The sequence below is a fragment of the Globicephala melas genome, chromosome 1 (assembly GCF_963455315.2).
Source record: "Globicephala melas chromosome 1, mGloMel1.2, whole genome shotgun sequence".
NCBI classification, from domain to species: Eukaryota; Metazoa; Chordata; class Mammalia; order Artiodactyla; family Delphinidae; genus Globicephala; species Globicephala melas.
The window spans coordinates 178,165,041-178,177,481 of record NC_083314.1 but is presented as its reverse complement, the minus strand read 5'-3'; the positions used below and the strand labels follow the sequence as shown (position 1 = coordinate 178,177,481).

At 54.3% G+C, this 12,441-nt stretch overlaps 1 protein-coding gene across 3 annotated transcripts in view; it reads right to left on the bottom strand.

Annotated features, from left to right (window-relative positions):
• The window catches only part of DHRS3 (dehydrogenase/reductase 3), a 41,042-nt gene extending 33,623 nt beyond the window's left edge, over positions 1-7,419 (bottom strand). Inside the window, exons 1-2 of one of the 3 annotated variants that reach the window (XM_060311002.2) lie at positions 7,369-7,419; positions 6,749-6,898 (exon numbers count right to left, since the gene is read on the bottom strand). In XM_060311002.2, coding sequence (XP_060166985.1) covers positions 6,749-6,898 — 150 coding nt within the window. In that variant the 5' untranslated portion in view covers positions 7,369-7,419. The other 2 variants (XM_030878010.3, XM_030878003.3) reach the window with 2 other exon arrangements.
• Between the last annotated feature and the right edge of the window lie 5,022 nt (positions 7,420-12,441).

Below are 12,441 nucleotides of genomic sequence, written 5' to 3'. Positions count from 1 at the left end.
CCCTTCTCAGAACCTTCCCACAGCTCCCAGCTTCACTTGGAGCCAAAGCCACAGCCGGTTCTAGAGATTGCTGGGCCCCATCTGCCCTGCTTTGCTCCCCGCTGCCACCCCCTGCCCTGCTCCCGACACTGCCTCCCTCTTCCTCTCGCCCCCTCTGCTCCAGCCACATTGGCCTCCTTGAAGTTCCCCAGGGACATCCTTCCCTCTGAGACCCTCACTCTTCCCTCTGCCTGGCACACTGCTCCCTCCATTCCTGCCAGGTCTTCTTTTGTCTACTTTTTTTTTTTTTTTGCAGTACGCAGGCCTCTCACTGCTGTGCCCTCTCCCGTTGCGCAGCACAGGCTCCGGACGCGCAGGCTCAGCGGCCATGGCTCACGGGCCCAGCCACTCCGCGGCATGTGGGATCTTCCCAGACCGGGGCACGAACCCGTGTCCCCTGCATCGGCAGGCGGACTCTCAACCACTGCGCCACCAGGGAAGCCCTTTTTGTCTACTTTGCCTCGTTTGTTTTCTGCTTAGCACTTAGATCCTTACTGCGATCTAACGGGCTATTTTCTGTACCCTGTTTATTATCTGTCTCCCTCACCAAACTCAGGCTCCCTGTGGGTGCGGACTGTTGCCTCGCTGCTCGCTGCTGCATCTCTGCGCCTAGAATACAGAGGGTGCGTCATAGATTTGTTGTATAAATGAATGAGTTCCCACCAACCGCTCATTTGCTAAACTGTTCTGACATTTGGCACTCTCTTTCTGAGAATCCAGAACTCTTAAGACAGCACTCATTTTAAGGGAGCTCACTCACCCCACAGCAGACGAGCGTGCATTTGGGGATGCTGGCATCTAAACAGACTTGCCTGTCTCTTTTTCATTTGGCTTCAACTCTTTCCTGACCTTCGTGGTTCATACGACTAATACGTTTCAAATGTTTCCCTTTCAGATATCTTATATACTTGGTGTATTTTTTAAATTGTGTCTTCCGAAGGCAGCTAGGAGAAAGTCTTACAACATCCTAGGTGTGGTCGTGCTTCTGCCTGAGGATACAGACAGCAGGTTGGGTCTGGAATTCTTCCTGCACTCGAACCCAGAACTAAGTGGGATTTTGAGGGTAGCAGGTTGGGATAAGGCCTCCAGGGAGAAGTTGTAATGACTGCAACAACTAGATCTCTCTCCTGGTGGGGGTGGGGGGGAAGGATGGCTAACTGCTCCCTTCTCCTCAGTACGACAGAGGTCATTTTCTCAAAGTGATGAGAATCATTTTCTCAACAAATCACCAATTGGAGATGGGACGGAGAAAGTAACTATCTTGATAAAGAAATCGGAAGGGCTCTGTGCAGGGATAAACCCACGGCCCAGGCTCTGAAAAGCAGAAAGTTCAGAAGAGCTTGGGAGTCTACACGAGAAAGAACAGATGGGCAGGTGGACGGACAATGGGCTTCCTGACTCAGGGTCAGTATTTCTAGATCTAGGGAGCATTCTCTGATTTTAGGATAAACACTGGAAGTTCCGCTTGACATGCTAATTGGGAAACTTGGGCCCTTTGTTCCCTTGAAAGCTACAAGTTGAAAACACTAACATCTTCTGCAAGAGTTGAAATAAATCCCAGCGGCCGGTTACCTGGTGCCTGTTAAGGGAGTTTAGTAATGGGTGTGGGGCCTCCTACAGACTGAGGGCACATTTTCCAACCCTGAGTTGCTGCTTTGCCATTCAGTGGGATCTGATATGTAGCAAGAAAGGCTGAGATCTGCAGTGATGAGGACAAATATCTTTTGCAGAGACCCTGGCACTCGGTGGCTTTCCTGGGATGCCTGAGCCATAACATGAGAATTTTAGAGCATGCCAGGATCTTAGGGGTCATTGCATCCCCTCTCATCTTATGGGTGTGCTTCTTAGCTGCAGCCTAGGGAAGGGAGCCACTTTTCCAGGGTTTTAGCAAAGTCAGGTCTAGAACCCAGGTGAGCCAGGCCACAGGGGGCGTGGCCCAAGATGTGGGCACCTTTGTTCCCCAGGGGAAGTAGGTGGGGCAGTAAAAGGGAGGTGTTTGTCTATTCAGGTGACGGGTCCAAATTGTAAAGCCCATTGTTTGAAATCCAAGGACCAGATGCTGCAAGCTGAAAGAATTTTCCTAGATGCCTCGGGTAGGACAGGTAGCCTACTTTCCTGCTCCCAGGCTGCATCAAATGAGAGCCTGGGGCTTCCCTGGTGGCGCAGTGGTTAAGAATCCGCCTGCCAATGCAGGGGACATGGGTTTGAGCCCTGGACTGGGAAGATCCCACATGCCGTGGAGCAACTAAGCCCGTGCGCCACAACTACTGAGCCTGCACTCTACAGCCTGCGAGCCACAACTACTGAGCCCGCGCGCCTAAAGCCCATGCTCCACAACAAGAGAAGCCACCGCAAAGAGAAGTCCGTGCACCGCAACGAAGAGTAGCCCTCGCTCACCGCAACTAGAGAAAGCCCGCGCACAGCAACAAAGAACCAAAGTAGCCAAAAATAAATAAATAAATAAATAAATAAAAAGAGAACCTGGTACTTTTCCTAAACGGTCCCAGCAAAGGCTGCATTCAGGGTGAGGATGGGGGAGGTGAGCCACTGCTGTCTCCCACGTCATCCCGGCTTTGTGACTTTCGTGACACATCAATTGTTTAATGCAGCTATTTTGGCCTGATGACTCTGGGGCCCAAGATTACCTGTCTGGACCCTTCTCCCTTCTTTCTCCTTTCTCCTATTCTCATCAGTACTGGCCTAACTCAGAGTCTGAGATACAAGCTGCTTACTTCTCCTAATACCTAATCCGCTCTACAACCCTTCCTTTCATTGCCTTCTACCTCCCTTCCCCAGTTTCAGCCAGGTATACAGTCTTCGATCGGTGGTTTCTTGAACCTGGGTTACCCTTCCCCCATCCTTTCTGGTTGAAACTCTTGACCTTCTTTAAGCCTCACTCAAATGCCACCTCCTTCATGAAGCCTTCCATGCACCCTTGTTATAGATTAATAGATCCGCGCTTCTTCTGCTTAGCATTCCCCCCACCCCAAATTCATGTCTACCTGGGACCTCAGAATGTGACCTTATTTGGAAATAGGATCTTTGGAGATGTAATTAGTTAAGGATCTCAAGATGAGGTCATACTGGATTTAGCGTGGGCTCTAAATCCAATGACTGGTGTCCTTATGAGAAGATGAGAGGATGCACAGACACACAGAGACAGAGAAGACAGCCACGTGCAGGTGGAGGCAGAGATAGGAGTGACACTGCCACAGCCAAGGGACGCCAGCCAGGAGCCACCAGGAGTTGGAAGGGGCATTCTCCCATAGAGTCTTCGGAGGGAGTGGGGCCCTGCCAACACCTTGGTTTCAGATTTCTGGCCTCCAGAACTGTGAGAGAATACATTTCTATTGCTGCAAGCCACCAAGTTAGTGGTCATGTGTTATGGCGGCCACAGGAAACTAATACACACTATAATTTGTGCCTTGACTGTAAGCACCTGGCCATGTCCCCTGCCCCTCTCCAGGCCCAGAGCTGCATCGAACACCTGATAGGCATCTCAGGTAGGTTTGCTGGACTAGGTCTCTCAGAGATGGTTGTCGAGGGATAGTTGCGCCTCAGCCTGCCCCAGGGCCAGGGTGGGAAGGATATGGGATTTGCTGAATGGATGTGATGGAGAACAGGAGTCACAAATCTACGTGAAGGGCTAATTCCTGGCAAGCTGCTTTAGGAATGGGGCTACAGACCCATGGACTGTAAATTCAATAATAGCAAAGCAGGTGCGACTCAGAGCCAGTTCTTATACTGGCTCCCTGCAATGGGTCCCCGAGTCCCGGCTCTACCCCTTCTCCATGGAGGGATTGGGCCCTGGTGTGTTGCCCCTGCCTCTATGGTCCTACAGTCATGGCTCAGAGCTCTAATCCAGCCACTTGCCTCCTACTGGACCAGAGGCTGGAACAGCCCCTGCAAATACTTCCAAACAAACAGTTCACTCTCTCCTCCAGGGGACTCCTGCTAAAACCACGTCAAGGTCAAGGACTGGAGGCTGGGCCTGCCACTAGCCTGCCAGGAGCCTTGTTGGGGATGGGGTGAGCCCAAGCTCTATGAATGCTTTCGTGGAAGGAAATCCAGGAGGACATAGAAAATCTAAAAGGACTGTAGTGGGCAATGAGCATGACTAGCCCTTCCCGGGTTAACCTTGTACATGGTGGCTAAGCAGAGTTATCTCCAGGTAAGGAACTTTCCAACTCCTGGCACCTTTGTGTTCCTTTAAGAAAAACCCTCATTTGGGTCACCTTTGCAGCCTAAGGTGCACTACTGCTCACAAATATTGCCAAATCCTGTTTGACTCAAGGTCGTTATGGGAAACTGGGTTGTCACTCCCCCCAAGAGTAAACTCTCTTGGACCCCTGCTATTTGCAAAGACTCTGGTTCTCCTCCCTTCTTTCTCTTTAGGGAGCCTTTCCCCTCAGGTCCATCCTGCACTTCCACCAAGGGGAGGAGAGTCAGCCCCGTCCACCAAGGTCACCTGTCTAACACTGCTGCAGGCTGCAGCTGGTGCCACGCTCCCCAGCTCTCTCCAGCTGCTCCAGGACCACCCTGAGCCCACCATCCACACAACTCTCTCAGCCATCTCCTCCAGAGTCCCCACTCCACAACACACGGCCGGCCCTTTGTCCCCAAGCCCACCAGCCCCCAAACGCTCCCAGCTCTGGGAGTTGTCCCAAGGTCCTCTCAGTGGGCCCCAGACGGACTCAGGCAAGAAACCTTGATTTCAAATTCCCCACTGTGACAGCAAGCGCAAAGCTCATCAAAAAGTAGCCCCAGTAATTGGTCAGATAATGATGAGTTATAGGCAGGGCTCTTGGGCGTCCTGACTGGTCCGAGCACTGAATGGCACTGGAAGTTCCAGAGGCCCCATGGTTCCTGTTTCTGGTGACCAGATACCGATTTAAGACATATTTCTCATTGGCCCTGGATTTATTCTTTGGAAGAAGATATCTATTCCAAGTTAGGTGGGGCATGGTTCCCAGTGAAGGGACTCACAGGGTGCCGCTCTACCCGCTCCACCCCCAATGCCATATACTTCTTTCAATTGAGGCTTGTTTATAGTCAGTCAAGTTTTTCCAGATTGACTGAAAGAGTTCTTCATATGCCTACTGCAGCCAGTTACAAGAGCAGTGAAAGAGACCCAGGACTTGGGCCAGCTGGAAGAGTCAGAAGAAAGTTTCTGTGGGATGCAGACCGCTAAGGAATGACAATCACATGCGATTGTCCCAAACCCTGCATCCTTCTGCAAGGGCACCCTCATCCGCCACGCCTCCACAAAGGGGGCATCACCTCAAGGAAACGAAACTGCTGAGAAGAACTTCTGCTTCTCCTTTTTCCGTGTGTCCAAAGGTTAAAAACACTTCCAAACTCCCCTTCCAACTGCAAGGTCAAGCAGCTGTCCAAACCACCCAAGGAGAAGCAGGAGCCCAGGACAGCCGACCCCAGCTAGCTCGGCCTTGATAGCCGCCAACCTACAGCTGCTCCCCCCGCACCCCCCACCCCTAGACACCGCCTGGGGAAGGAAGAGTTAATCGGCGATCGGCTTTGGCTGATGGTTCACGCTCCAAAGTTCAGTCCCAGTCAGAGCCACCCCGGAGGGATTGTAAATCTCAGGGCAGTATTTAACAAAACAAAAGCAACCTGGAATTACATGCAGGTTTGGTTTTCTACAGTACATATTTACTTAATCCCCTAGGTATGTGGCTCCCTGTCAGATCAGCTGGCTTTGCTGGCCCTTTCACCCCCTCGCTCACAACAGTTTAAATTTCAATCTAATTCCCTGTTTTTGCTCTTCCTCTTCACAGGGCTGGCTGGAGACAGCCAGCCTCAAATCTCTCTCTCTATTGCTCTAGTCACTGGGTGAGTCAGCCCGGCTTGGGTCGGAGCTGGGTGACAGCTGGCTCACCCTCCACACTCTTGGGCACCAGGTCTGGGATAAGTGGGGGAAGAGGTGCTGGGTCTACCAAAAAGTTAAAGGCAGAGCTTGGGTGCTGGGGAGGTGGGGTTGCACCACCTCGCCCCTTAGTGGGGAGGGATCCCCTCTGGGGCTGTATTGGGGGGGGTCGGGCGGAGGCAGCATTGAAGTGAGAACAAGGGCTCTTTATCAGCTGCTGGTTACCCTTGTCCCCTCTTTCCAGATTTCCAAACACCTGGGCCTCCGAGCGCCTATCAGGCTAGGCTAGACATCCACCACCGTTTTTTCCTTTTCAAACCCAAACCAAGTATCCCCTCTTTTCTTGCCTCCAGAGCTGCAGCCGCCCAGGTTGGGGCTGGGAAGCGGGTTGCCAAGGAAAACATGAAGCGCCAGCTAACAGGCGGCTCCCAGCTCTACCCAGGAGCGCACACACCCTTCACTCTCCAGGGTGGCGGCAAAAGAGGGAAAGACGAGAGGGAAAACACGACACCTTCCTCTGGGAGGGAGGAATGTCGGAAAGCGGGGGGGTCTGCTAAGTTTCGGGCTGGGGGTGAACAGCCAGCCACAGATCCCAGAGGAGCGGGTCAGTTCCGGACCTGCCAAAAAAGACAGTCGGGTGCCCGGGAAATGTACAAGGTGAAACTGACTAGCTCAGCACTCACGCGTGGCGCAGAGAAGTAGGGTGGCGGGCGACTTTCAGACCCTGGGCGCGGGTTCCGGCAGCGGCAGCAGGTGGGCGACCCCTGTCCCCGCGGTCCCCCTAGCCTTTGGCCCCCATCCCCTGGAGTCGCGGTGTCCCGGTACCTTTCTGGCGCCGCGTTCCGCGAACTCGCGAGCGAGCTGGCGCCCGATGCCTCTCCCGCCGCCGGTGATAAGGACGTTCTCCCGAGACAGGTCCCGCAGCTTGGCGGGCAGCACCAGTCCGACGGCAGCCTTCACCACCAGATAGATCATCTGCAGAGGGAACACCACCAGCGCGCCCAGCCATTTCCACACCATCCTCCGCGCCGCGGAGCCGGGCAGGGGTGGGGGGGCGAAACTCCCCGGACCGCACAAAACAGGACTTAAAAAAGAAAACACCCCCAAACAATAATAAATACACCGAATAAGGGGCAGAGAGGCGTCCCACCTGGCCACTCTTGAAATCACCTCTTCCCAAATGCAAAGCAAGCACCGGGTGAGAAAAAGGGCGGGGGGGGGGAGGTGTGGGTGGGTGGGTGAGATAAATCCTCGGGAGGAGAAAAAGCGTCTCAGAAGGTTGGGACAGTAAGAGGGGTGGAGGGGAAGCCGGAGGTGGAAAGTTCTAACAAGAACTTTCGTGCCCCAGCAGCCGTTTCGGCTGGGGAATTCTCAGGTAATGTTTACAGGCTGACAGAGGAGTTTAGGCAGGGGAAGAAAAAAAAAAAAAAAAAAAAGGCACCAACCACACGCGCGCACCCTGCTACAGTCCCGCGGTTTCAAAGTGCAAGATTTAAAAAAAAAAAAAAAGCTGTTTCCAAATTGGAGCGCCTCCCCCCTTATCCAGGGGAAAAAAAAAAAGTGGGGGGGGGGAAGTGCTTGGAGCTCCCAATTTCAGCCCGCGAAAGTCTCCCGACTCATTGCTATTCTTGGGCTCAGGAAATTGCTTAAACGCGATCTGATTGCCAGCAACGTGCAGGAGAAGTGGGGGGTCCGGGTGTCAGTTTCTTTACGTGCATGGCTCGCCCTCGCGCGCGCCCGCTCTCTTCGGCTCCCTCCCTCCCTCCCTCTCTCTTCCAGCAGAGGCTGGGAGTTGCCGCTCGATCCGGCTCCCTCTCTCTCCCTTGTTAGCATTTATTGCCTTCTTTTTGTCCTTTCCAACTTGGAGAGGGCCCGGGTGCGGAGCGCGCGTGGATCGGACGCCCTGGTCTGCGCCGCCCTATCCATTCGCTCCCGGGGCAGCCGCGGCTGGCTGGGAGCGAAAGGGCGGCCCTTTTTCCCCCCATTTTTTTTTAATACCCCATTAAGTCTGATTGACAGTTAAAGTTGTTCCGAGGCTTCACTACCGTTCCTCTGAGTGGCTGCCGCGAGCTCCCCTCCCCCTGCGCAGTGGCGGGGTGCGCGCGCGGGCGCGCACACGGGCTCGCTGCGACTCCGCTCTCCCGGGGCCGGCTCCCCTCGCTGCAAGCCGGGGCTTGCCGGCGGTATCCCTGAGGGCTCGCCGCCGTAACTCGCACACGCTGGAACCGACTCCTGCGAACCGGCTCACTCCTCGAGACATTCCTCCTGGCCCGGGACGCGGTCTCCCCGAGCAGGGGAGCCTGCGGGCCAGGTGACCGCCGCTGCATGCGGTGCAGGCCCGGGAGAGCTCGCGCTTGTCTTGATCCATCAGGTCGCCCAGGGTTTATTTCAGGTCATTTGATCATTCCCTGCCTCCATAGGACCGGGGAGCCACTTCTGACCCTTGCCCAGACTCCTCCAGTTTTCACTTAGAGCGCACTTTCTAAGTCTGCCCCGAGTCCCTCACGTTGCTGGGGGGAAACAGCTGGGAGCGGGGTTTTGCTTTGAGGGGTGGGGGTGTGGGGGCAGGGTAAAGGAACCTCTGCCCCCAGAGTGCCAATAAAATCCCCGTACGATTAGCTGGGAGCATATTTATTGCTCATCTGGGCTAGAATTACCTTGACTGACAGCAATTTCCTTAATAACAAACGCCTGTAAACAAAAAGTGCTAAACCCACGCGCCCCCTCCCCCCCTTGCTGTATAGGCAGCAGCTCCTCTCTCTGGGTCTCCCTGGGCTGCTCTAGTGGGGCACCCACCTTGTAACCTCCTGCTTTCCCGCAACAAGAATGTCTCCCTTGCTGGAGGGTGGGACCCAGCTATTTAGAGTTGTCTGTTGCAGGAAGTCTGGGAGGTGAGTCACTGCAAAGCAGGCCCAGTTAAAAGTGCTGATGGGACTTGCCTCCTGCTGCCCCTGATGGTCCCAGGCCTGGAGGAGAGAGGGTGAGCCAGGGAGCTGCCCTGTAACCTGGCGCAGCAGTTCTCCAGCGAGAGGCTTGTTCAGACGGGGAGTGCTGGGCCTCGCCCCCAGACCTTCTGATTCAGCAGGGCTGGGTGTGCTGGAATCAGTACATTTAATGCTCTGCTGAGCATCGGGAGAGAAAATCACTTTGAGAAAGGCTGGTTTGGGGATGGGGTGGCTGGAGTTCAAACTCCTCCCTGGGCTGCAAAGACCCTCTAGTTCTGGAGGGAAGTTCTGCAGGCGAGGATCTTCCTTCCAGATGAATTTGGAAAATCGCTATCTGGACCGCTGGAAGAGCAAGAAGGTAGAGTGGGGCTGGATGAGAGACTGTCCTACACTGAGGGCTTAGATTCTGAAATTTAATCCTCCCCCTGACCTTGCAGGGGGGGTTATTATTATCCCCATCTGCCAGGTAGTACAGAAGGGAGGAATCCAAACCCAGACGTGATTCCTCTTCCCACCCCACCCCACTCTGGCAGGAGCGGAGGAGAGAGGTGGAGACCAGGCTCCCTCCAAAAGTAGGATGGAAAGGCAGGCCATTGCTTTCATAGGCTCCCAGGCCACGGCTAAAGGCAGGACTTCGTCAACGTGACGGCCTCCTCCCACCTAGGAGGTCTGTAAAAAATGGAAAAGAAATCCCAACCCTGGAGAGACAGGCCCTTCCCACCCAGCTGTGGCCGGTGTCTGCCGGGCCAGCCAAGAAGACAACTGGGAAGGTCTGGAACTGGAACCCCTGTGCTCAGCCTGTTCTCATCTGTTATCCTCGACGCCGCCTAGTGGTCTGGGTGCAACACTGCGCCTCCAAGCTGCCGGAGCCTCCCGCGTCCCGTGTTCCTGCTACCCTACCAGCTAATCCTTTTTCTTCCAGGCTTTTCTCCCCACCTAAGGTTAACACTCCAAACCTAACAGGCCTCACAAGGATCATAGCTCCACTGCCCCACACACCTGCTACCGTGTGGAGTAGGAAATTGAAGCTCAGGGATGTGAAGTAACTCATAAACCCAGCCCCATGTTCACCTACGTCCCCTGATCCTCGCCAGCTACCCAGCCCTGTTCAGATGCCAGACCAGCTAGGTGACCACTAGGTTCCACTTACACTTGCCATGGATGTGAGTTTGAGTGGGAAGGGGGTTGAGAACCCAAATGAACCTTCAGCGTATCAGGCCCTTTACACATACGCTCCCTTCATCTCCATAACAGCCTTTGCGGGTGGGCGTCCCTGTGCCCATGTAACACCGGGCTCAGCAGTCTAAATGACTCACTCAAGGGCCACACAGGGGCTCCCCTTACCTCTTCCAAACATCAGGTTTAGAGTGAAATCACAGTAAAAAGGAACATGTCAGGCAGCCCTAAAAGGTTTGGGGTTGGACTGTGGTTGGGAAGCGGACACCTTTTTTCTACTTGTTCCACTTTCAGGATGTGGGTTTTGTGGGCCTGGCATACCGTGAGCCTCTGGCCTCTTCCATCATCAACTACCCAGAGAGGTTCTGTCTGTTACCTGCTCCATGTCCCCCAAGTTCCCCAGGAAGATGAGGGCGAGGGGGTGCTGGGCTAGGGGATGCACAGCCTAGCAGGCTGGCCCAGAGGGTGCCTGTGACCCGGCTTCAGTGAGAACGGAGTGGGACACGACCCCTCCCCCTTCTCCGCCACTTCCCCTTACCCATGTTTTTGGCTGTTGGTACCCCCTCCTCCCTTAGCTGGGAGCAACGGGTGTGGAATTTAACTCCAGGGTGAAGTTTGAAATTTCACATCCCAGCCTGGGAGAGGGCCCCACGGTTTTCTCCTTGCTCCTGGAAACGTGAAAGGAGCCTTTGTGGGCTTGATGGAGGAGGGAGGTGAGCTGCAGCCTGAAAACTAACTTTTTCCATGACTCAGCTCTCCCGGTACAGGGTGGGCACGGGAGGTGCGACGACCCAGAAGGGCAGGCTGGAGCCGCAGCTCATGCTTAGAGGTGGGCCCCCAAGAGAGCCGGCCCTGTGACCCGCAAGGGAACTTGCTGGCCCGTGATGGGCCACCGTGCTGTAACCGCCCCTTTCCCCCAGGGCTGAGTCCCATCTTTTTTTTTTTTTTTAACCAGGTTACACGTATTTTTTTTTTTAAAGTATTTTTGATTTACAGTGTTTCAGGTGCACAGCAAAGTGATTCAGTTACTATATATGTATATTCTTTTTCAGATTCTTTTCCATTATAGGTTATTACAAGATATTGACTATAGTTCCCCATGCTCTATAGTAGGTCCTTGTTTTTTTTGTCTGTTTTATATATAGTCGTGTGTATCTGTTAATCCCAAATTCCCAATTTATCCCTCCCCCGACTCCCACTGCATCCCCAGTGCCAAGCACACGAATGCCCTTTTCTAGTCCTTTAACCAGGAACTTTCCTTATCACCATCTCAACTGAGAGCTGGAGAGACAAACAGGTCTCAAGCCTTGCCTTCTACTTATCTGAGGCTTACGGAGTTAAGAAAGTCACTTCAGATCACAGCCCAGTGATGGAGGTGGGATTTGAACCCCGGTCAAATTCTCAGCTCTGTCTGCTTTATCCATGGATGTCTTCCAGAACGTACAGGACGGCCTGGGGACCTTGTCAAAATGCAGATTCTTGGGCTCCCACCAGCATCCTAGGGTGGGAGTCCAGGAATGTGCATGTGGGCCAGTGTTCGAGAGCCTGCCAGCGCTGCCTCTTCTTGGCCCCTGGTTACTCACAGCCCCTGCACGAAGCCTCCCTCGCCTCTTCCACCAGCAGGCAAGCTCTTCCCTCCTTTATGCTTAGGATGTGTCACGACGCTGAGCCCTCCCCCTCGGGTTGTTCTGGGCTGGTGGCTGCACAGATACCTAAGAGGGAAGAAAACGGAAGCTAGAGGAGCAGGGCGTGCGTTCAGGGGGCCAGTCCGTCAACCAACGGCCATGGCGTCTCTCCCTGGGCCGCCGCCACGGGGTTGGGGGGTAAGGCAGGATGGGTCAGAGAGGAGCCGTAGGGTGCTGATTCTGGCTTTGGAATCAGGAAACTCCGGTCCAGATCCCAGCTTTGCCCCTCCCCCTTCCCATCTCCAGCTTCCTCATTGGCAAAGGGCAGATATTAATGGGGATGGGATTAGCTACTCATCAAATCCCGTACCAAGAGCTCAGTAAATGACAGCTCTCGCTTTTACGGTGGCGATCAGGTGGCGTGATGCCTGCTTACTGAGGAACCAGTTCAGCCACTGGCAGAGATGCAGGGCTTAAGTCAGCGGTGTTCCTGGACGGCCTCAGAGCAGGACTTCTGGCCTCAGCTGGGTACCTCCTCATTTCACCCGGTTACCTGCCACCCTCTCACCTGCCAACACACTTTCTCCAGGACCTTTTCTCTGTGGCCGAGGAAACCCCTATTCATTTTGCAAGGTTTCCTTTAGCTCATGTGGTATTCTTTCCAGGAAGCTCTTTCCAGCTGCCCCTCAGTCCCCAATGTCCCCTTCCCCCAGCCAAGGCTGGCCCAGGGGGTTCTGTTCTCGGCCCTTGTATTGCCCTGCCCCTCAGCACC